The 23,606-nt window shown below is 32.5% G+C and overlaps 1 protein-coding gene across 3 annotated transcripts in view; it reads right to left on the bottom strand.

Annotated features, from left to right (window-relative positions):
• The window catches only part of LOC145254595 (orexin receptor type 2-like), a 774,875-nt gene that overhangs the window by 131,852 nt on the left and 619,417 nt on the right, over nucleotides 1–23,606 (bottom strand). For all 3 annotated transcript variants that reach the window (XM_080113217.1, XM_080113206.1, XM_080113211.1), the window contains exon 6: nucleotides 15,737–15,808. In XM_080113217.1, coding sequence (XP_079969343.1) covers nucleotides 15,737–15,808 — 72 coding nt within the window. The remainder of the gene's footprint in view (nucleotides 1–15,736; nucleotides 15,809–23,606) is intronic.

Here is a 23,606-nt window from a genome sequence, read left to right as displayed (position 1 = left end):
TGACGGAAAATAAGCTGATGAATGAGATAAGAACAATACATGGAAAAGAATGGTTAGCCGGTGTCATAACAGAATTCAGCAGTTTAATGACAACAAGTTATTCAAAACAAGCCAGGTAATGTATTTTTAGAAATTTAGAAGGAGGTGAAACTTAAACAGTGTCTCCTAACTCTCAAAAAGCTCCAAAGTTTTGGTCAAGTACATGGTCAAGAGAGAATTCCCACAAGGTTGATGCTGACTGGGTTGCTAGAGTAAGTGAAAGACCGGAAGGGCATAAACAAGAAAATATCCACATTTCTGTTGAGAAGTTGAGAAACAAAGGAATTTACTGCCTTAGTGGAAAGGTCCTGAACCTGATGGAATCCATTAGTACTGGTTGCGATCTTTCACAGAAATCCATGGGAGGCTTGCTTTTTCTCTGGATGATTGTATCAGATTGTGCCCGATACCGGAAGGGTTTGGAGTAGGAAAGGCTATTTTAATAATGAATTATCCTGCTAAAGAGCCAGATGTTTATAATTATAGACCAATTGCTTGCTTGAACTTGCTTTGGAAGACATTGACAAGGATAATCAGTTCAATAGTATATGGCCCTCTTGAAGTAAATGGTTCACTACCAGTGGAACTAAAGGCGAGAGGAAACTTTGCTTAGGAACAAAAGCCCAACTATAGATTGATAAATGTATTTTAAAGAACTGCAAAAGGAGAAAAACAAACTTGAATGTAGCCTGGATAGATTACAAAAAAAGCTTATGATATGGTGCCGCATTCGTGGGTAATCCAGACGTTGGAAATGGAAGGAGTGACTAAACATATAATTGAGTTTCTAGGGAAAAGTATGAGCAGTTGGAAAAATGTTTTTCAGATAGGAAATTATTAGGGACAGTCAACATCAGACGCGCTATTTTCACTTCTATTCATAATAGTACTCATATCATTGACATATGTACTACGAGAGACAAAGAGGTGATACCAACAAAATGTACCGAAGATGTTATTTATGTACGATCTTAAATTGTGTGGCCAAACAGAAAAGGAAATTGACTCTCTGGTTCAAACTGTACAGCAGTGGAGGGAAGATATGAATAAGGAGTTTGGAATTTCCAAATGTGCAGGAGTTAGTTTTAAACGAGGAAAAGGGGGAACCATGAAAGGTATCATTTTATCAAATGGTAAAAGATTAGATCAGAATGCTACATGTGGGTGCTTGAACTTGATACGACCGAAGAAAAAACGACGCAAATGCATGAAACTTGCTAGTGAACTGAATTGAACATGAAAAAAATCACTATTGTACCAATTATTGTAAGAGTACTTAAAACATCCCGAAAAACCTGCAGAAAGATTAGATGAATTCGATAATCACTTAATCTATATATAATTTAAAAAATCTGCAGAAATTTCCATCTGGATCAAAATAGCGTAGGTTTGCAGCAACAGATGCCACATAAAAATTCAATACATCTAGCCTAATAGCAATTTTTGACATATTCGGTCGTGATAATAAAAATACTATATTGCATCTGTTGAGCAACACGATCACAATCGCAACACCTTTAATGAAAAGATGTTCTTATTTTTTCTCTAACTATTTAGTCCTAACACTGCTACCAGTTGTCACCGGGACCAATTCTTCATTTTCTACATTACAGCACATGCTTAGATTGTTTGTTATGTTTGTATATGTGTGTGCATGTGTGCGTGTGTGCATGTGTGCGTGTGTGCATGTCTGCGTGTGTACGCATGTCTGCGTGCATACGATACAAATCACTAATGCTTGTTTTTTTACAAACTGTACCACAACAACGCGTGGCCGAGTACAGCTAGTTTATAATAACAGAAGTAATATAAACACAGAAGTTGTGACGCCATGTAGAAATCCTTTAATCGTGGGAACCAGAGTAATAATTATTGGCGACCCGGGGAACTTTGACACAACCAACCATGTACAGAATAGAGTTGAAAGGTAATAGTAGTCAACAATTGATCATAAGTTGCAACTATGGAAACTAATATAAAAAAGGCTACCATCAACATGATTTCACATCAGGAAAATACACTAACACTTACACGCAATTAAAAGCGGATTGCAGAGTAGGTCGATAGTTGGTTTTACTCTGAAATCGTGCAGAGTATTAAAAATCAATGACAAATTTGGGATTATGTTCGAGATAATAATAAAAACTCAACCTATAATTAAACAGAAGAAAACAGCTTGTTTTCAAGTGATAAGCCATTGACACATCCATTGATTAATTTAATATATTGTAAACATTTAACAGGTAAAGTGTGAGGTAAATATACACCATTATTTAGAAAAACACTATTCGTGTAATAGCATAGCACGTAATATGAGCATGAAACTGACGTTGAAACGTGAACAAATAAAATAAAGAATAAATTATATCAAACAAATAAAAACTGGTGGGATTACAATCTGATATTTGGGCTTGACGATGAATGCCCTGGAAAACCCATTTCTGATTAATGTTTAGTTTTTTTAAAATATCAACCGAAGAAATGATTTGCAGCGATTTCAAATAGTAGATCTTTTTATAAAGTAAATTGCGAGGGCTTGAACAGGAGATCAGTTGATCAGTAGTCGAATGCTCTACCATTGAGCTATATCTCCAGATAGCAATAAATATTTTTGTATTTGAAGAAATAGTTTGTTGAGAGTTTGCCTGTGTAACGTAAAATATTCCCCGTAAAACTTTAAGGATTAGATTTTTCGATTTTTTATACTTCTCGGATGAATGTTTGTACAAAATATACCGAGGAACACTGCCAGACATAAATAAGCTTTTTGTGAAATTTGTAAAAGATAGGATCTGCCGTTTAGGAACCTCTGACGAAGGAGCTTACACACAAAGTGAGTTATATATATATATATATATATATATATATATATATATATATATATATATATATATATATATATTTGTAAAGAAGTGAACCATAGCGGAAATTCAGTCGACTAAAATAAGATGGAAAACGGGGTGAGGAAAATGTGGGAAGTTACATGTAACAAATGTACAATTCAGTAAAATAAATAAGTCGATTAAAAACAAGATCGTTAAAATACACCCGAAGCGCTTTGCGTTCAGACTAACTTTTCAAGGGTATAAGTCTGAAAATTATTTTATTTTTTTGTTTTTTTTTTAGAATATTTGGTAGTGGAATGGAGTAAGAGCAGAGAGGAGGTACAAAGTTCCACCTGTCTATCCTCGAAGTACTTGCCATCATTTCCAGCCCCCCCTACTTTGTGCAAGCAGAGAAACCTCCGGCTTCAATTAGAATTATTTGGGTAGTCACAGTTTTTTTTTAACCTCTTATCCGCTCTTACTCCATTCCACTACCAAATATTCTAAAAAAAAATAAATAAAATAAATAATAAATTTAAAAAAAAAAATGTTCAGACTTATACCCTTGAAAAGTTAGTCTGAACGAAAAGCGCTTCGGGTGTATTTTAACGATCTTGTTTTTAATCGACTTATTTATTTTACTGAATTGTATATTTGTTTCATGTAACTTTCCCTACCTTTTTTCCTTTTCCTCACCCCGTTTTCCATCTTATTTTAGTCGACTGAATTTCCGCTATGGTTCACTTCTTTACAATTATTCTAAAATTTAGCCAATTGAATATATATATATATATATATATATATATATATATATATATATATATATATATATATATATATTATTATTATTATTATTATTATCATTATTATTATTATTATTATTTGGGGTAAATTTTCGGTTACTCACACATGTATATAATGGTTATAACAGATGTCTGCCAAGACACATCATAGAACAAAATTTTAATTTAATTTTCAGGACTTCCAACTTATTTAGTTTCTATTGAAACGAAAGAAAATCACAAAAAAAAAACTCGAAAAATTACTGAAAATACCTGGATGCGAAAACCAGTCAATATAACTAAGAAATACTTATGAGCCGTACATTCTTTTAATTACATTTTCACCTCAAACAAGGCACATTGCCACTTTGATGTAGGGGGATACTATCAGGGACATAAGCTGTGGAGAGTTGGGCAGCAAGATATCGGTTCACGTTACACTTGAACTTCTGCATGTCAGTACAGTTTGGAAAGAGGATGGGAAAACTGAGAAACATTAAAAAAATAAATACTGGAAAGCAAGGAGATTACTTGGATTTTGAGCAGGCTATTTATATAATTTAAAAGAGGACCGACATCATTAGTAAATGGCTATTTCAATAAGGCAAAATAATTTCCAAAGGTTAAGGAAAAGTAGAAAGTACTGAAAATCTATGTAGATTTGTTGTTACTGAAATTTCAGGGGAACACCGCTGGTTATATTCATCTGGAGATATAGTTCAGTAGTAGAGCATTCGACTACAGGTTGACTAATCTCCTGTTCAAGCCCGGATGTACCTCACCATTTTATTTTAATTTTTTCTTATTAATGAGTTCAATTCACGATAAAAGAAGATACCATTTAAAATCGCCGCAAATCATTTCTTCGTTCGCATATTTTAAAATTAAACACTAATCAAAAGTGAATTTTCCAGGGTATTTATCGTGAAGCCCAAATATCAGCTGACGTCATATTGTAAACCAACACAGGCGGAATTTGGTGAACGACATTATTATTAATTTTTTTTTCCGAATTATATATAATAATCAATAGATGATTGATTCTACTAGAATACATACGCAATCTAAACATATTATATGACAGAACAACGCCAGACGGTCAGCTAGTAATTTCGTTTCCTTTAGACTCGAAAACGGCTGGGTTGTTTTTTATAAAAGTTCACACGAAAGTACTTTCTATGCTTGGTATTGTTTTCAGATAGTTTTTTTAGAATGTCTTCAATAATTATGGGTCATCGATAATCGAAATAATCTGATAAAAATAAGGAAGAGACGATTTTGACCAAAGTTAACACCTTACACAGCCTGACATCACAAGTGCACTTGAAAAGTTTTATTACCACACAAGCCAAAAGGTCCGACATATAAAATCCACAGAAGGTTCTTTGACATGACAGGGGCGCGCTTGAAATGCTTATGTTTAAACCACAATTTCACAATGATAGTTGACTTTTCCATTTTAAACTAAAATTGAAGCCATTACTACCGCACAACCAGTAATGCCAGCAATATAAAATAAACAGCAGGTTCTTTGATATAACAAGAACGCGTTCAAAATGAATGAGCTTGTTTATAGCACAATTGATGCATGATACTTGACTTTTTCATTATAAACATTAATGCAAGCCATTATATCGGATAATAATTTTATAAAACCAACAGTAGGTTCTCTACAGTGCAACGTAGACTACAATATACAGTAAACCTAGTAACTGTGAGAGGTAGGTGAAGCTTCCCCAGGTAAATTGCGATGAGTCACAATTCAAGTAGGTAATCGATCGATTTGATTGAAAAAGGGACTATTTCAACGATTTCGATTAAAATAGAAATGTGGTAGTGTGAAACATTCGTTGATTTTCATTCAATCCCGGACAATGTCGGGTCACCCGACTATTATTTAGTATAATCTTAAAATGTCTGCATTCATTGACTTTGAACTTTTAATGATTTAATCCACCCTTGAAAATGGTTCGGCTGCGTAGACATGTCATTAATATTATTCACTCGCCTGTTATATATATATATATATATATATATATATATATATATATATATATATATATATATATATATATATATATATATATATATATATATATATATTTCCCTATGGAAATATTCTTATCCTTCCCGAAGCTTCAGGCAGGTGATTTCCTCGACAAATCCCGCTGTTTTTGTATTTCTTCCTGACCATTGCGTTACTTATATAAGATGATTGATGGCCGAATATCTATTTCCACATGGTCACCATTATCGTATAATTATTTTGCTGTGATCTATGAAACTAATATGCCATTATCATGCAATATGATAGCATATCATTTTGTTGCCCTGGCTATGAGAGAAAGTAAAGCAAAATAAAGGAAATGAAGTAGAGAATTAAGTCTTCTTGGTTGTTTGTTATAGGATGAAACGAATATGAAATATTTATCGGTTAAAAACTAGTAAAGAAAATGAATACTTGCGTCCTTTTAATCTCTGCGTTTAACGAGAACATTACATTTTAAATCGTACTTGGTAAAATTTAGTTAGAAGTGTTACATTCTTCTGGAGGTTGAAAGTGCTATTCTTAATGCAGGCGACACCTAAAACGCAATTGCGAATACTTTAGGGCTTTTACCTTGTAATGGCTGACAGAACGAGAGCATGCTACCCCAGTGGGTTAAATAAAAGATTTCGTTCGAAATTCCGTACAGATTCTTGAGTTCGATAGCACAACTCGCGACTCCGACAGAAAGATTTCCGAGTTTGACGAGTAACAACTGAAGAAGGTCGTAAGTTACATCGATCGAAACGTTGTCTAAATAACACCGAAGATGAGAACAGTAGTTCAAAACAATACGAACGAAAATTGTATTCCGAATTTAATGTTGATAAGTCAACCATGGTGTTATTTAAAGTGTCACAGGCCGTACAAAATATTAAAAGGACAAATTAAAGAAAATTATATTTCTAAATGTAGCGGGCCAGATTGGTGTAAACTTTATTTCAAAGCAGAAATGCAACATAAAGCTTAGGAATGACAGACTAACTAAATTCTGTTTTCAACTGAACGGAGCAGATCAATATAAATGCAATTTGAAGATTGAGAATGACAGATTAGCAAATATGCTATTAAAAGATTAAGCTTCAGAAATCGTTAAAAATTATATTTAAAACTCAAGATTTTAATAGCAATTTGTGATTTTCTAACGCTTAAATATAACCATCAAACGAAACTAATACTAGAAACTTAAATAAGTTAGATTCAACGTACGTTATTCGACATAAGCCTGATAGAACAACTAAAATGTTAAAACATTAATTTTGGCAGGTTAACAGTCATAATATTTCATAATTAAAGTGCAGCAAACAGGAAAATTCTACTTGAAACTTTATAATAGACGTACATACATAAATAGAGGATGCGCCATTGTGTTTTTAACATCGAGAATGCTATTTTAAACTAAAGCGAGACAAGATGAGTATCATAGAATAAACATCTAAAACAGAAATAAAGCGGATGGAAATAAACGAATAATCGAACAGTAATCTCTGTACAGGAGGCGGCAGTAATTTCACAGCAAGACAGCAGACAAGTTGTCGCGTTCTAAATTCATTTATAGGAACGCTGAGTTATCTGTCCTTGTCTATGTACGCTTAAGAATTGTTCAAATATACTAAACTTTTACAAAAGCCGATCACTTTAAGTCGACTATAAATCTAACAGGATTAATCAAATCCAAATAGTCATGAACATAACAAACAAACAGCATTTGACCTGTAGAAAAGTCCCAACGCTAATTAATTATGCAGAAAGAAACATGTACAGTACGCGCACACGCACTGACCTAATTTTCCGGGTCTTATACAGACATGCCTCAGTTTATTGGTTACGGTTATGATTATAGTTATATAAGGATTAGTGTTAGGGCTAGTTAGTTATAATGAAGGTACAAATCTGTAGTTTTTGTGTTCTACAAAATCCTCAATGTCTCTAACATCTCAATAAGCTATCTAATTATGAACACCATTCATTTACGTCTGGGAATAGCCCTAAATAATCCATTTTTCTATGTCCCGGGATGACTAAATGAATCTAATAAAATTCGTACAAGCATCCATGCATTTGATTAATAAGTTTCTTGATCTAAAAAGGTACAATTTTCTATTTCTCCTGAATATTAATTCTATTGAACCAGCAACGTTAATATGCGTAAAACATAAAGTATTAGAAGTAATGGTTATAGATCCATAAATGCGTTAGCTATAAAAATTAAGAAAATGCGTTCAAAATAAACCAAAGCGAAAACAGTTCGAAAATAAACAAGTGGAAAAATAGGGTATATCACTTGACCTATACTATTTGAAACTATTGTCCCTTATATAGGTTAAGTTTTGTATTCTATTCGGGCTATGATTTTGCCTTTTATAGGGGTCTATTGCTCTCCCTAGTCGGAGGAATATGTGACTGACGTGATAGATTCTGATGTTTACTATGGAAGCAGATAACCGCCATTAAATTATATCAGACATTTTGCGTTCGTGACCCTACCAGGACCAATTCCCTCGGTCTGACAGATTATCTGGACGGTGCTAGAAAACGTGAAACTTGTAGTGTAAATAACACGTAGCACCAGTTTTTTTAAATTCACTTTTTCTTCATTCTTGTTCTGTTGGATTGTGTGTGTTTAATAGCAGTCATTGTATATAAGGAGAGCACAAAACCATACATATTTCATAAAAAAATTCGGCATGTTTATTTTTTTTACAATATATACGTATACAATATAATACTCCACGCCCATAATCTTGAGAATAAGTCTCCAAAACCAGTGCTATCCTCTCGAGTAGTCAAAAAAAAGAGCACTCTTACGTCAGTTTATCTTCACGATCGACTTCCTGCTGGGCCTCAATATACTGGCATGTAATACGGCATAATGACATTGATACACCGGTTCTACATAGATCACCAAAGTTAAACAACGTTGTATCTAACCAGTATGAGATAAGTCTAACGAGTATGAGATAAGTCTAACCAGTATGAGATAAGTGACACTGCAAAAGCTGGAAAAATATAACGCCATCTCCCTTGACCGTGATATAACTGTGACTGGTGGCTACTTGTGAATTTGATATTTCCTAGAAGTTTCCTCCTTAGGTGGAAGCAAGTCCAACCTCCATGTTGATCCTGATAGGAATATTAACACTTAATATAAGATTTCATTGACTTTATGAACGAACCTTGCATGACATTTTGAATGATTGACCTCGTTTTTGCATCTAAATATTACTACAGAAACACGTATGTACTAATATCATTAGTAAAGGTATAAGCGCCGATTCCCCTCTATTAATGGTAAAGTCTTAATTTTAATAACATGAAACATATACGATGAATATTGTTCTTGTGTTTTTATTATTAAACACATTTAGTACAGATTTGTATGTAGATGTTAATTTCCAAATAAATTAAATTTATAATAAATATCGACACAACGTATTAAATATGCTTACTTTGCAATTAGTTTATTCTAAACGATGTCAAATGTGTTTTATTCTGGCATTAAATAATCCTTGAACAGTGAATATAACAACACACTCACTCTCACTCTCTAACAGACACACACACACACTCACACACACACACTCACACTCACACACACACACACACACTCACACACACACGCACAAACATATATATATATCCGATTGCTGCATCGGAAAGGCCAGTTAAAAATACATAATATACTTTGTTATTTTCTTTAATTTAATCCCTTTTTTAGAATTTATTAGACAAAATTTAACTTTTATTTTACCGTGCCAATAAATATGATCATCACTGTAGCTATTTATATATTACATCTATTAAATGAAACCTATATATATATATATATATATATATATATATATATATATATATATATATATATATATATATATATAACACTATTAAAACAAACATATATATATATATGCATTTATTAAACCAAACACACACACACACACACACACATATATATATAATTATTTTTTACTATAATAATTAAATACCTACAGACACTAGTGTTTCATCCTTTCGGGATTCTTCAGTGCAGGGTGTCACGATTAATACCAGTCGAACCATTCGAACCCCGCAACACGAGACATCTCTGCCTCGATTAGCGGAGACCTAATCCATTCGTCTACCATTAACCGCATGAAATAACGTTGAATTTAAACATCTTTATTTTAAATGTTCATTTACGTCAGTCAGACAGTGATCTAATCGTTATACGATGATCTATGCATAATATATATATATATATATATATATATATATAACAAAAACTATATATGCTATTTATTTATACCACACAATCCTAATTATCATCTTAAGCATGATTCTTACATCTCCTCTAAAGTTACTAATATTATTGCTTTTACTTTCTTTTTTTGTAACTAAATTGATAAGGAAATGAAAATATAGTTACGTACTTGTTGGAATGTACGTATAGTTATAAACTATGCCATTGTTAATTAAATAAAGTTGAAAAGTATTGATGAGTATATTTCCTAATAAAAATGCAGTACAGATAACTGACGAAAATATAACAGCTGCTGTTTTTCATATGAATTTCATATGTTACATGTTTCTTTCCATTAAGTCTCTTGCTTCATTTATCAGGGTTATAATAAAGACTGCCACTCCCGTATCGGTCAACACATTAAAAAAAAAAATTTTTTCCTGATTCTGATTCGAAATATTAGCCAAATATTTCATACATTTCACCCGCGCTATCGTCTTTGTGATTGTTATCCTCACTATAAATGCAGTAGTTTGTATTTCTCTTTTACTTAGTTCGACGTGTATATTTGCTTTGAAAATTTTGTAATTCTTTTTCATGAGTCCGGTTACTCTTATAATTAATGTTTCTCTTCATGTCATAAGAAAACCCTTATTATTTCGTTGTTTTCTCGCTCAGCTCTGTTTAAATACGCTGCATTGGAGACAGGACGAAACTTCTACTAAAATCACCTCTGTCTCTTTCTTATCTCATATCACTATGCCAGGTGTAATGGCTCCCTTGTCTACGTACATAGCGCTAGAAATTGCATAATTATAGTAGATAAAGTATGAGTGTTCTTTTTTTCTTGTATATGTTCCTAAGACTTTCTGTTATATTCGATAGTCAAAATTTACAGACAGTACAATGTACATATTTGCACACTCCATTGTGTTGTATTGTATAATAGCCGTCACACAGTAGAACTTTACTGCTGGATGTAAAATAGCTTACACTCTATACTTCTGCGTGGCAGAATTTTAACTTGTTGTCATTGCTGAGACGATTTATCTCCTTAAAACAATTGAACATCAAACCTTGATCTTGGACAGCTATTATGATCTACTCCTCATATTAGTGGTGGGTTCCTCTTTTTAGCCAGTATAAAGAGCCTTACTTATTTATATTGTCTTGGGTACATTCGACAAGAAAATAATTGACAGACTAGATTGGCCAATTCTTATAGTTTATTTTAATGGACATTCTTGTTGGATTTTTCCGACTTTGGGATCTATGTCTGTAGCAGGACTGTTTTTTTTTTTTTAGAATTCTGCCTACTTTTTAAGGCAGTCTTATTCACACTTATGCCAGACAATGTCTCATAAAGGAAATCATCCAGCATAGCGAATACAAATGTGATACAAATATGGTAAATAGATAAATGTTACGATAAGTAAACCTTTAAATTATGTTATGAAGTTATATTTGGAAAATCAATCTAATTAATATAGATTTCTCGACTAATGCTATATTAACCTGAACACCTCTCTAAAAGTTTACTGTTTTATTTCTCAACAAACCATTTTATAATCTAAGAATTTGGTGTGAAGTTTAGTAATTTGTTAAAAAAAACAAATAAAACATATTTTAAAGAGAAAAAAAGGAGTCCCTGTAAATATCAAGTAAGTGATCATTTAAAATATAAAAGTAATCAGAACAGTTTGTAACAACTGAGGAACTGTAGTGTTTAATACATAATTATATATTATGCAAGGGATGTAAGGATAGATGGGCTCTATGTCATTCGCTTGCATGGCATCACTAAAATGTTTTCTTTTCAATCATCATCAGAGTTAGCCGGACATATAAAATGTACCTGCTGAAATCGCGGTCAACTTGATTTTTCACAAAATGCATCTATTTAGTCTTCGCGATGGAAATTAGAATTCATATTAAAGCCTGATACACTGTCTAACAAACAGAGCTTTTTCCATCGATATCCTTGGACACATATCAAATAATATTTTCTCCATTCAGTTTGTGCGTTAACAACGAAAGTACTATCTAATGCTTAAGCGCAGACTACCAACTAAACAGCCGACGGACAATGCATATCACACATTCGTTAGGACGTATCGAATCCCGTTGTAACACCTTTTTTTGCAGTATACAAATCAGAATAGCCAGTTATTGCCACTTTCCGTAATCCCGTTATTTGCTTTTTTTTTTCTATCTTCCGTTATCATGAGTTTTTCAGGAGATTTCGCATGAAGTCATATGACCATGAACGCGGATAACCGCTTGAGCCAGGTGATGTGTCGTTGTGATGTAGGTGTAGTATAAATAAATGCGCATGAATTAAAACCTGGTGTTACAGAAAACGAAGATAACAGTCACTCTAGATGATAAAACACCTGGCTAATATACCCTTATAGTAACATTCGCATACTGTAGTTAAACAAAGTTTCACCTATCTACTATTTTGTAAGAAAAAAGTGTTATATATATGTAACAGAACTATTCTCAAAGTCTAAATTCATTCTACAAAACAATCGTTTACAAAAACATGCATTATGTCGACTTTAATGACTATAATGCTGGACATTCCGTCAAAGTTAATAGCTAAATCAGACATTATTATTTCTTGTTTTTAGTCGCGTTCAAGCGACTCTATAAGTCACTCCGTCGGTCGGTCTGTCCATAACACTTTTGTGCTTGGCCTTTTTGGTTAAGATCAAAGGTCTGTTGTTAATAGATGCTGTTCTTAGCTTTTTAACCTTTGATTGGACTTTTGGCCAAGATCAAAGTGTAGCGGCATATGCTGCAAGCAAAGACCATATGTAGGGGCAGCCCCACATATAAGACCTTGGTCAATGTAGGGGAAACCCTTCATACCAATTGTCACTCTCCAGCTCCCCTACTCCCCGGGGAGTCGGTCCCCATTTCTCCCTCACTCCTCACATTAAAAATCGGCCTTGTGCCTAATTTGCTCGGTGGGGGAGCAAATAAATACCCTTTTGGCCAAGATCAAAGTGTAGTATCTGTTCAGGCAGATACTGAAAGCAAAGACCATATGTGGGAGAAACCCCACATATAAGACCTTGGTCAATGTAGATGCAACCCTTCATACTAATTGTCACTATCCAGCTCCCCTACTCCCCGGGGAATTGATCCCCATTTCCCCTTCACTCCTCACATTAAAAATTGGCCTTGTGCCTAGTTTGCTCGGTGGGGGAGCAAATAACTACCCTTTTCTTGGCCTTTTGACCAAGATCAAAGCGCAGTATCTGTTCTTACTACATGCTGTACTTATTGTGATATAAAGTGGGGGATCTCTTTTCTGTATTAATATAATGTAAAATGATTACCCGCTTTACAACCAGTCAGTCAGTGTCAAATCATTCAATCATTCTCCAGATCATTCAAGTTGTTTCTGAAGGATTCCAGTTATTTTTTAAGCATTCAAGTCATTCTTAAGGTCATTCAATTCATGCTTAAATTCATTAAAGTCATTCTAAGTTACTTACTTTTTATTTATTAAATCATTTCAGCCCATTTTTCGGTCATTTTAGTTTATCTTTAAGAATTTCATGTCAGTCCTACATTCACGCATTCATTCATTATACGAGATCATGCGACTAATGGCGATCGGCCTTGTTTCCATATCCAACATATCACAATGAGTCCCGTTACTTTGCAGACAAGTTTAGTGCTTCACCATTGCTTTATTCCATAACTGTGTGGAAGAAATTCCAGACATTTTCTGATTAAGAAAAAAAAATGTTTATATATGTCTTTATAGTTTATTTATATCATGAACTCCAGTACAGCGTTGCGTAGGAAAATATAGACAGTATTCTTTCGCTGTGTAATAGAACTTTACAGCGTTGGATGGTATCTTAAAATAAATAACACTTGTAGTGTTCTAACTTTTTGGTTCACCAATGTAAATGCATGTGGAATTTTATAATACCAGTTAGAATGTTAGTCTGTTATCATATTAGTTCATGTATAGTGTTACACTTCTAAGCTTTCTCCAAATTTATTCATTCATTTTTTTCACAAAATAGGACATAAAGTTAAACCATCCCGAATGCAGAAAACTGATCGAGACAGATTTTTCGTTAAATGTCTCGTTTAGCTCTAAGCATGCTGGGAGCAAAAATAACTCCAAATTACACAAGATGACATTTTTTTTTTTGCAAATATCTAAAATTTGTATTATTTCCTTTTGTTAATATTTTTTTAAGTTAAATCTTATTCTCAAAATTTTCGACCGACCAAAGGTGTGTTTTATTGAACACGTAAATCTTAGTATTGATCTCAGCGATTCGTACGACATTTCGAACAACCAATTTATTATGTATTAATCATTGGTCTTAAATTATTCTCGTTTCGTTCATTCCTGATCGGGAAGAATATTTAAGTATATCAAATGCCCCGAGAATTGCCGCAACAGATAAAGTACTAGGCTATACCTATTCCACAGTCAAAATTTTATAAATGTTGAACGACTAATCCTTAGTACAAGAGATACTAGGAAGATAATTATAAACAAATTATGATAGCTGAAAGAACAACAACAATATACCGTACAGATAAAATAAAATGTTCTGCTCAAAAATACATATATGTTCGTTAGTTTGTCATAAAAAAATTTCAGTTCAACAACGGGAACTTAAAATGGTCTATATTGACATCAGTCACGATGCATGGATGTAAAAATAACGTCCCGGATGAGAACAGTAGTCCGAATAATCCAAATAATATCTTATCTATCGGGAAACATAAAAAGTTTCATTCATTTTATTTTACTGAAATACATAAAAAGTTAAGATTTAATCGTTACATGAATCATGTATTGAATACTCAACAAAAATGTCACACGTACCTTTTCCTCTCAAATATGCAAATAATCGCCAACTCTAAATACACAAAATTGTTTCCATAAAATACAACAGAGAGATAATCTGAATGCTTACTCATAAACTTAGATGCCTACTGGGGAGAAGTTGAATGCCACACGAGAAACTTGAATACCTGCTAGACACTGTCCTCGAGTGTCTAAGTTATTTCTGTACCAATTGTTTTTAGAACAACCTGGCATGAGGATACTTTCCCGTACATAAAAACCCTGAATAAATATCCCAACTCAAATAGTATTCGCAGCTCAAATAATATCTTCTCGGTATGGCTAACCCACAGACGCTTATACAAAAGAATGGTGCATCTTCTTCAAGTGATATTCCTTATATAAAGCTGGGTAGTCCACCAGACTAGATGTGTTATTGTTATGGAATACCAATAAACTACAAAAAATGCCCTATAATAATTTTAACTTGTAAATTTAAACTTGTCAATTCGGAAGAGGAAAATTAATGTATTCAATTTCCTTATTAATTCAATATTTTAGACGTAAAGGAACTTTAATGAAATATTCAAATATATATATATATATATATATATATATATATATATATATATACATATATATATATATATATATATCTCATATAGAGACAAAATGTTAACACCAGGATCGGAGAGCCTCGATTTTTGAAAAGGTCGACGGAAGTAAAATGAAACGATAAACATAAGTTGTACATTATTATGTTTACATTATTCAGTGGATGCAAAGGGAGATAACTCACAGAAAGGATTGAACATTTGATTTATTATATTCATAAAATAGAAGGGTTAATTTGCAAAATGAATAAACAACAACAATATTTTCATAAATGTACGCCATAGAAGCACTATATATATATATATATATATATATATATATATATATATATATATATATATATATATATATAAGCCTTCTCTAACGAGGCATAGTTACCTGGTTCATTCTGCGAGTTCCATTTCGAAAGACAGCACTCGCAACAGGCTCTAAAACTTTTCCGAAATTTTCCTGAAAAGAGAAAGAGAATATTCAAAAAGCACGTCAGTCATGACGTTACCATGCATAGATGCAGCAATTTTCAACATGACCTGCCCCAAATCACTAAGAATTTGAAACATTTATACACATATCTTATAATAATAATTGTGCATTGTCTCTTTGTATAACCATATATTATGATTGATATTCAATTGATCAGAAATTAGAAGTACAGTTTAAACGGTTTTAACAACGTAATTTGGTTCAGTGGCGTATTATATATATATATATATATATATATATATATATATATATATATATATATATAAGTGAAAGTGTCTTTGTGACTGTCTGTGTACAATTCCCTACACAATAGCTCTGTCAATTTTAAGTCTACATACTCAAAATTTGATATACAGTGTACTGAGATTTGGAAAAATCTTTGTAACCCCTTTTCGGCTAGAAATTTCGCTGTTAAGGGGTCAAAGTTTAACGATTTGACCTTTGAGAACTCTACCGAACTCCTCCGCCAATTCTGGGTCTAAGCGCTTGAAATTTTGGATATAGGTTCCTTGGACATGGATCTAAATTTTCAACTTGATTTGAGCCCAAAATAATAAATTTTAAGGCGTCATAATAGGGGTCAAATTTAAAAAATATTGACCTCTGCGGTCTCTACCAAATTACGCAGACAATTTTTTGTCTAAACATTTGAAAGTTTAAAGGGTATTCAGTTATAGGGCAAGCTTTTTAATCGGTTTGGGTCGAAAATTTGAGCTACAAATATATAAATCTATGTATGTATGTTTGCATGCCTGCGCCTAAAACTTTCGACAGAGGCGACGGATTTTCACAAGATCAGTATCGTTTTGAAGATCGACCCTTCAGACGACAACGAAAAATTGGCTAAAAACGTTAATTTCTTCACCCTCAACTGGGCACTTTTCTACAGAAAGGGGTCGCTTTTTTCGCCGATATTTTCGAAAGTAATCCCCTCTTTTCGATTGTGTAGCCTTAATTTAAACATACGCAACTTCCGGTTTGGAAGTGGTCGTAACAGCAAAGACGTCATGTTTTTTCCCCGTTCTTTTCTTCCTCTGCGGTACGGGTTCGAGCCTGCCTTCCTACTAACACTTTTTTTGCTCAACACACACCTCCAAACACCCGAGTAACGCCAGGCACCCATGCTAGTATATATATATATATATATATATATATATATATATATATATATTTGAGAATAGCTCGCGTTACTTTAAAATTAATAGATTTTATACCACCAGTTTCTAGCTTAGTAATAATGATGATAAAACAAGGTGGGGAGAAAACTAAACTATTTAAACAGTTAGATAAAGCATTTGTTCGTTATCCTGATGCTTTTGAATCGTTTAAAATTAACTAGAATACCTTAATAAAGGAAATACAAAACTTTATTAGTAAAATGGATTAATCCTAATCTTATAAATACAAGACTGGTAAATTAAAAAATATATCCAGTTTGGGACACTGATGAATATTTGCAATATACAGCTTATAACTTCGCCCAATTTACGAATTGCTTCTTTTAATATCCGCTCTAATACAATATGTTTCTACACATTTTTGAAAATATTTTTTGAAATTTATTTTTCTTTTGCTATTACTTTTATACCTACTCTGACTTTGAGTAATAGTACCTATTACGGTTTTATCGGTTCGTTTAATCAAATATCTTTTGCATATGACATGCAAATTTATCCGACCTTGAGGTCATAATCTAAGAGATTTTAGGCATCTATGATCGTCCGTTATTTAGCAATAAATCTTAGTTTTCTTCTAACCTGGAGTTGTATATCTCTCATGGTTCCATCTATGGCATCTGATGTATCATTTGTATTTTTAAACTGCTGTTCTCATCTTGAGTGTAATTGTCACAGCGCCCACAATGACCTGAGACGACCTGCTTAGAGCACTTTAAAACAATCAGGTTTAATTTAACATTTATCTGAAGGTTAGACGGTCAATCTTGGTGACCGAAAATACATCCCCAGTTTACTTCGGATATCTATCCACTCATGATTAACGGAACGAGGTCAATCTACCCCCATGGATTAAATAAATGGATCCGTTCGAAATTCCGTGCAGATTCCCGAGTACGATACACCTGAAGAAGGTCGGAGGTTACATCAACCAAAACTTTATCCAAATGACACTCAAGATGAGAACAGTAGTCCAAAGAATCCAACTAATTCGAATAAAGAATACTAATAAAATATTCAGTAACGTAAAATCTATCGTTTACAGACCATATATTTGGGAAGTATATGCGTACACTGTTTTTTTTTCTCTGAGCATTTAAAATTTCTTTTGCGAAATGTTGTGAATTGTTAAAATATATTTTCCTATGTCAACATCGTAATTTAAAAAAAATATTTTTTCTAGAATATATATGAATGATAATTCGGTGTGTCGGTTAATAAGGCACCCGAAACATGTTTTCTGTGCGATTTTACTTAAATACGCCCGGAGAATTGAATATATAATCGTCATAATAACAGAGGTTTATAAAAGAAAATGTCTCTCAGGCAAATCTTTACTTATTTTCTCGGTTGTCAATTCTCTATCACGTCGAGGCATGTATTTTGTACACATCACGTGTTTATTATCCTTCATATAACAACGCTACAGGAAACAAATTTGGAGTTAGTCTCTATCCCCCCTCCAAAAAAAAGTTCAGAGAGAAATCCACAAGAGTGATTGAATAATTTCTGTACATGTATCGCATTTGAATTTTATTTTGTGCAAAAACTGTTGGACTTTATTTCTAGTAAGAAAGCAATCAATATTAGCTTTATTGGCAGGAAACAACCTGTCGTGCAATGCTCCGATGGAAACAAACATTCTGTCTGGTTTCCCCGTATATTCTATGAGCCAATGCTATGTTTAAAAGTTATCAAGAAACTAACGCAACATAGTTGGAAGCGTGAGTAAGTAGTCAGTTTTGCCGGTTACAAATTTACATTATTGTAACAACAATAAAAACAGTTATGTTGCATTGGAAGACTATGGCAATGCAGTCCTGTAGAAAAAACAAAAACAAAAAAAAAACGTTCGGTACAAAATAAGGTTAATAGAATGATGACAATATTGAAAAATGTCAATATTTTTCAGTTATAAAATATGTATTACCCAACATGTGCTGTATCAGGAACGTACTGTGATGTTATATTTTCAAAGGTTCAAGATATATCAAACTTTTATCAGACAAAAAAGAAGTACAGTCACTCCTAGGAATTGTTGATGGCAGAAGTCGAAAGCGGGAAATAGCAGCTTTGCAGCCGTTTAAGTTCCCATGGTTCTTAAATTGGTATACTTTGAAAACTTTAACTATATTTCAATGCCATCATGGTTAAGCACATTATGTTGGTAACTAAATAATTTATGATTTAAAATTATTGGAAACTTTTGGACAATTCTTCAAGTGAAGTACATGAAAAAGGCATGTTTCATTTGCTTGCGATAAACTTTTGAATTAGTAACACATCTTGACCAAGGGAAAATTTAGAATTTGTTTTGTGCTTTTGCCCGTTAGAAGAGGTCAAGTTCGAAATAATTAGTTTTACTCTATTTTATTACTGTTTTTCATCAGTCCCCAATTTATGATTGCATATGGGTGCACGTATGCATGCCTGGACCTGTACATATCATCGTGTGCATATACATGTGTATGGATATATATATGCGTATATATGTGTGCATGCGTGCATATCTGTTTACGCATATTATTATTTATATATGCATTATATGTATGGGGGTGCATATATTATATACATTTGGTCGTTGAATTTGACTGTGCATTGGCGTTAATTGTGCATGCATATATATATATATATATATATATATACCTGTATCCTTATGCACATATTTTTTATGTAAAAGCTACTATTGGCCTATGGTTTAAATATTATTATTATTATTATTATTATTATTATTATTATTATTATTATTATTATTATTATTATTATTATTAATAATAATAATAATAATAATAATAATAATAATAATATTTTATAAATATTGTCATTATTATCAATACACGCAGAGTGACTTTCGAGCCAAAAGCACATGCATTTAAGTACCTGCTCTGATGTTATTCTCGGTCTGTGTATGAGAATTCCTTCGGGACTGAGACAATTTTCCTTCAGGACAGAGACTATTTGTATTCTCATTTAATTTTTAACTAATATTGATTTTATTGATTTTATTATTATCATTATTATTATTATTATTATTATTATTATTATTATTATTATGAACAATTGAAAAAACTACAAATCCCCGATGTTTTAGGCGGGCTTCAAACCTCTGTAATTATAGGTACCACCAACATCCTTAGGAAAACCCTTGATCTTTGAAGCTACTGGTTTGAAGCCGAGATTAAAGGAAATCGTCTGGAAATGAACCCCATCCCTTTCCAGCGAGACGTTCATAAACGAAATCAGAATTATTATTATTATTTATTTATTTATTTATCTATGTTCGTCCCATCTTTATTGAGGGAGAGACGGAATTTACTCACCATTAAAAAAACCGACATTGTTTCTAACTCTGCCCTCTTCAGTAGTTTTATTATTATTACTATTCATAATTAATAATTACATTATTTTTACCGTTTAACAATTTCATTTCTATTCTATTATACATATTGAAATCAATTGCGTCTCATTTTTGCCGTTTGAATTAAACGCTTTTACGTTGCAACATTAAAAAAAATATTACAAAACACAATCTTCTTCCACAGACGGCTACAATGATTCACGTGAACTTTGTCGAACACGATTGCTAGGAATGAACGCTGTCCACGCTACACATCTCCAGTTCTTTCAACGGTTTTCTTTTTCATTTCGATACTTTTTTTGTGACCAAGAGCGGAGGTACGCTTGAAATATAAAAAAATAACAATAAAAATATTAAATACAAAAAGTAACATCGTTTTTCATGCTTCAGAAAAACCCTCATAACCTTTAAATCACTATCCTAGAAGCATACGTGGACTCTTAACATTATATATATATATATATATATATATATATATATATATATATATATATATATATATACTGAAGAGAAGTGCTACTTCGAAACAAGCATGTCTATGGATAACTTACTTTTATGTACATAAGACTATTTTAAAAAGCTATTTAAATACTTAATTAATCATACGAATAATACGTCCCAAAATGTGTGTAAACAAAGGACAAATAAATTCTGTCTTAAGAGCCCTCAGGAAGCTAGAAGAAAGAAGAGAAATATCACAAAATCGCGAAAAACAACCAACAATCTCCCGAATTGATCAGAAGAGACTGCAAATTGCATTGTTATGATGACTGAACTTATTCATTCGTGTCTTAAAAGTTTAATCTCTCTGTTGCAGATATTGACAGTGAGAGTCTGAGTAAAGGACACCTGTCATTGACGTACGTCAGAAACGGAGATGCATAATTGAATTCCTGGTTAAAGGGTATTAACAATGATGATGGCACAACTCCCGTCGTTGAAGCTCTTCAATTAATTTAAAATTTGAAATAGAGGGGGTACTTTTGAAAGGCTCCTTGTATGACAAAGCGCCTTGCAGACACTCAAATACAACTGTCAAATGTGCATTTTATATAATGGTAACTACCACTCTTGCTTTCCTAGCTCTTTAATAGCTTTTAAGAATTAAAAAAAAAAAATAGGTGGCGATATTGTTCACACGACCCTCTTACATATACACATAATAATATTGAATTGGTAATATACAACATCTGGGATTATTGCAAAAGTAATTTATTTAAAGACATATATTTTTCGATGGCGTACATATTAATATGACATAACGCACACTTTTCTAAATAAATAAAAAAAAAACAAACAAATATCATTTCAAATATCAAAAATATTTTCGATATGTTTAAATATTTTAATAATATTTTTGGCTGTTATATACTGTTCAAGGATATGTAAGTACATATATATGTGTGTGTTTTATATATATATATATAAAGTTGAATGTCTGTGTATGTATGTGTGTGTGTCTGGTCACGAACAGGCTCCTATATGGTTGACTATCTTAAAAAAACTGATCACATATAATGATAGAAGATGTATCGAGACACAGGAATGGGTATGTTTGATCTGGCAGAACGGTGGTTCATTAAAATTGTGAGGTCTGCGTTCGCGCCTGGTCCACAAAGTATGGAAATAAAAAAATTGAAAATAAAAAAAAACGTTTACAAGATATTTTGATATAGATGTACATAAGAATACTTAATAATAGTCTCACATGGCCCTCGGGACATGATCAAAGTGTAGTATCTGTTCTTCAGATGCTGCACTTCTATTTCTTGTTCTCTTTCGGTGGAGGAGAAATCCTTCACGACTGAGACAATTTTTATTTTTGTACCTTTTCTCCACGTTAAAAAACGACCCTGGTGTCTAACTCTGTCCCGTGGGGAGGCATAGTAAATAGGTACATAAGAATACTTTGATAAATATGTTTTAACTTAAATACGGATGGTATGATAAAATTGTGGGGTCTGCGTTCGCGCCTGCCCTCCATATAATGGAAATAGGCACAAACTTTAATAAATACTTTTCATATCTATCTGCGTAAGTATACTTTGATAATTATGTTTCCGTTTGAAGAAATATGGTATAATACAATCATGGGGTGTTCGTTCGCACCTGACCTCCATAGAATGGAAATATGTCACAAAGTTTAACAAGGTTTTTTGATATAGATCCACAGAATATTGTGATAAGTGTTTCAGTGTGAACAGGTATGGTATAATAAATTATGGGGTTTATTTATTATATTTTTACTTTCATTATATTTTGCTTTGGTTTTGATACCTCCAATTTCGAAGCTATCTCTTTACAACCCTTCCTTTTAATAATCTATTATACTTTCATAAATCAAAGACCATTTTCTGTAGGCTGTTTTTGAACCCAGTCAACGACGGGTACTTTTGCTAATATATATATATATATATATATATATATATATATATATATATATATAAACATCTATCTATCTATCTATTTCTCTCTGTCTCTATTTATATATATATATATATATATATATATATATATATATATACAGCAAGACCCATGATGCACCATATGACTCTTTACTATTTCAAATAAAGGTGGATCTGTTTTTATATAAGGTAACTGAGCTGATATGATGGAATCAATTTGATTAGAGTTTAATTTTCTGATAAGTCGTAATAATACAGGATGTCCTCAAAGTCCGGCTACATTATGTAGCCGAACTTTGTGGAAGCATCCTGTAGATTATGTAGACAGACTTCGTGGGCACCCTATACATACATATATATATATATATATATATATCTATATATCCATATATATATATATATATATATAATTATTTTTTTTTTTACTATGATAATTAAATACCTACAGACACTAGTGTTTCATCCTTTCGGGATTCTTCAGTGCAGGGTGTCACAATTACTACCAGTCGAACGATTCGAACCCCGCGACACGAGACATCTCTGGCTCGATTAGCGGAGGCCGTATCCATTCGGCTACCATTAATCGTGTGAAATAGCGTTGAATTTTAAACATTTTAATTTAAATGTTCATTACGTCAGACAGACAGTGATCAAATCGTTATACGACGATCTACGCATAAGAGCTAAATTGACCGACTTTTATTCAACAGAAAGTGCTCAACGATAAGAAACGTATTTCTTAAAGGGGCTGTCATATATATATATATATATATATATATATATATACAGGGTCGCCCACAAAGTCTGGCTACATAATGTTTGTGGAC

The sequence above is a fragment of the Euprymna scolopes genome, chromosome 3 (genome assembly GCF_053919585.1).
Source record: "Euprymna scolopes isolate OS-2025 chromosome 3, ASM5391958v1, whole genome shotgun sequence".
Lineage (NCBI taxonomy): Eukaryota > Metazoa > Mollusca > Cephalopoda > Sepiida > Sepiolidae > Euprymna > Euprymna scolopes.
The sequence above is the reverse complement of the archived record's forward strand: the minus strand, read 5'-3'. Positions and strand labels throughout refer to the sequence as shown.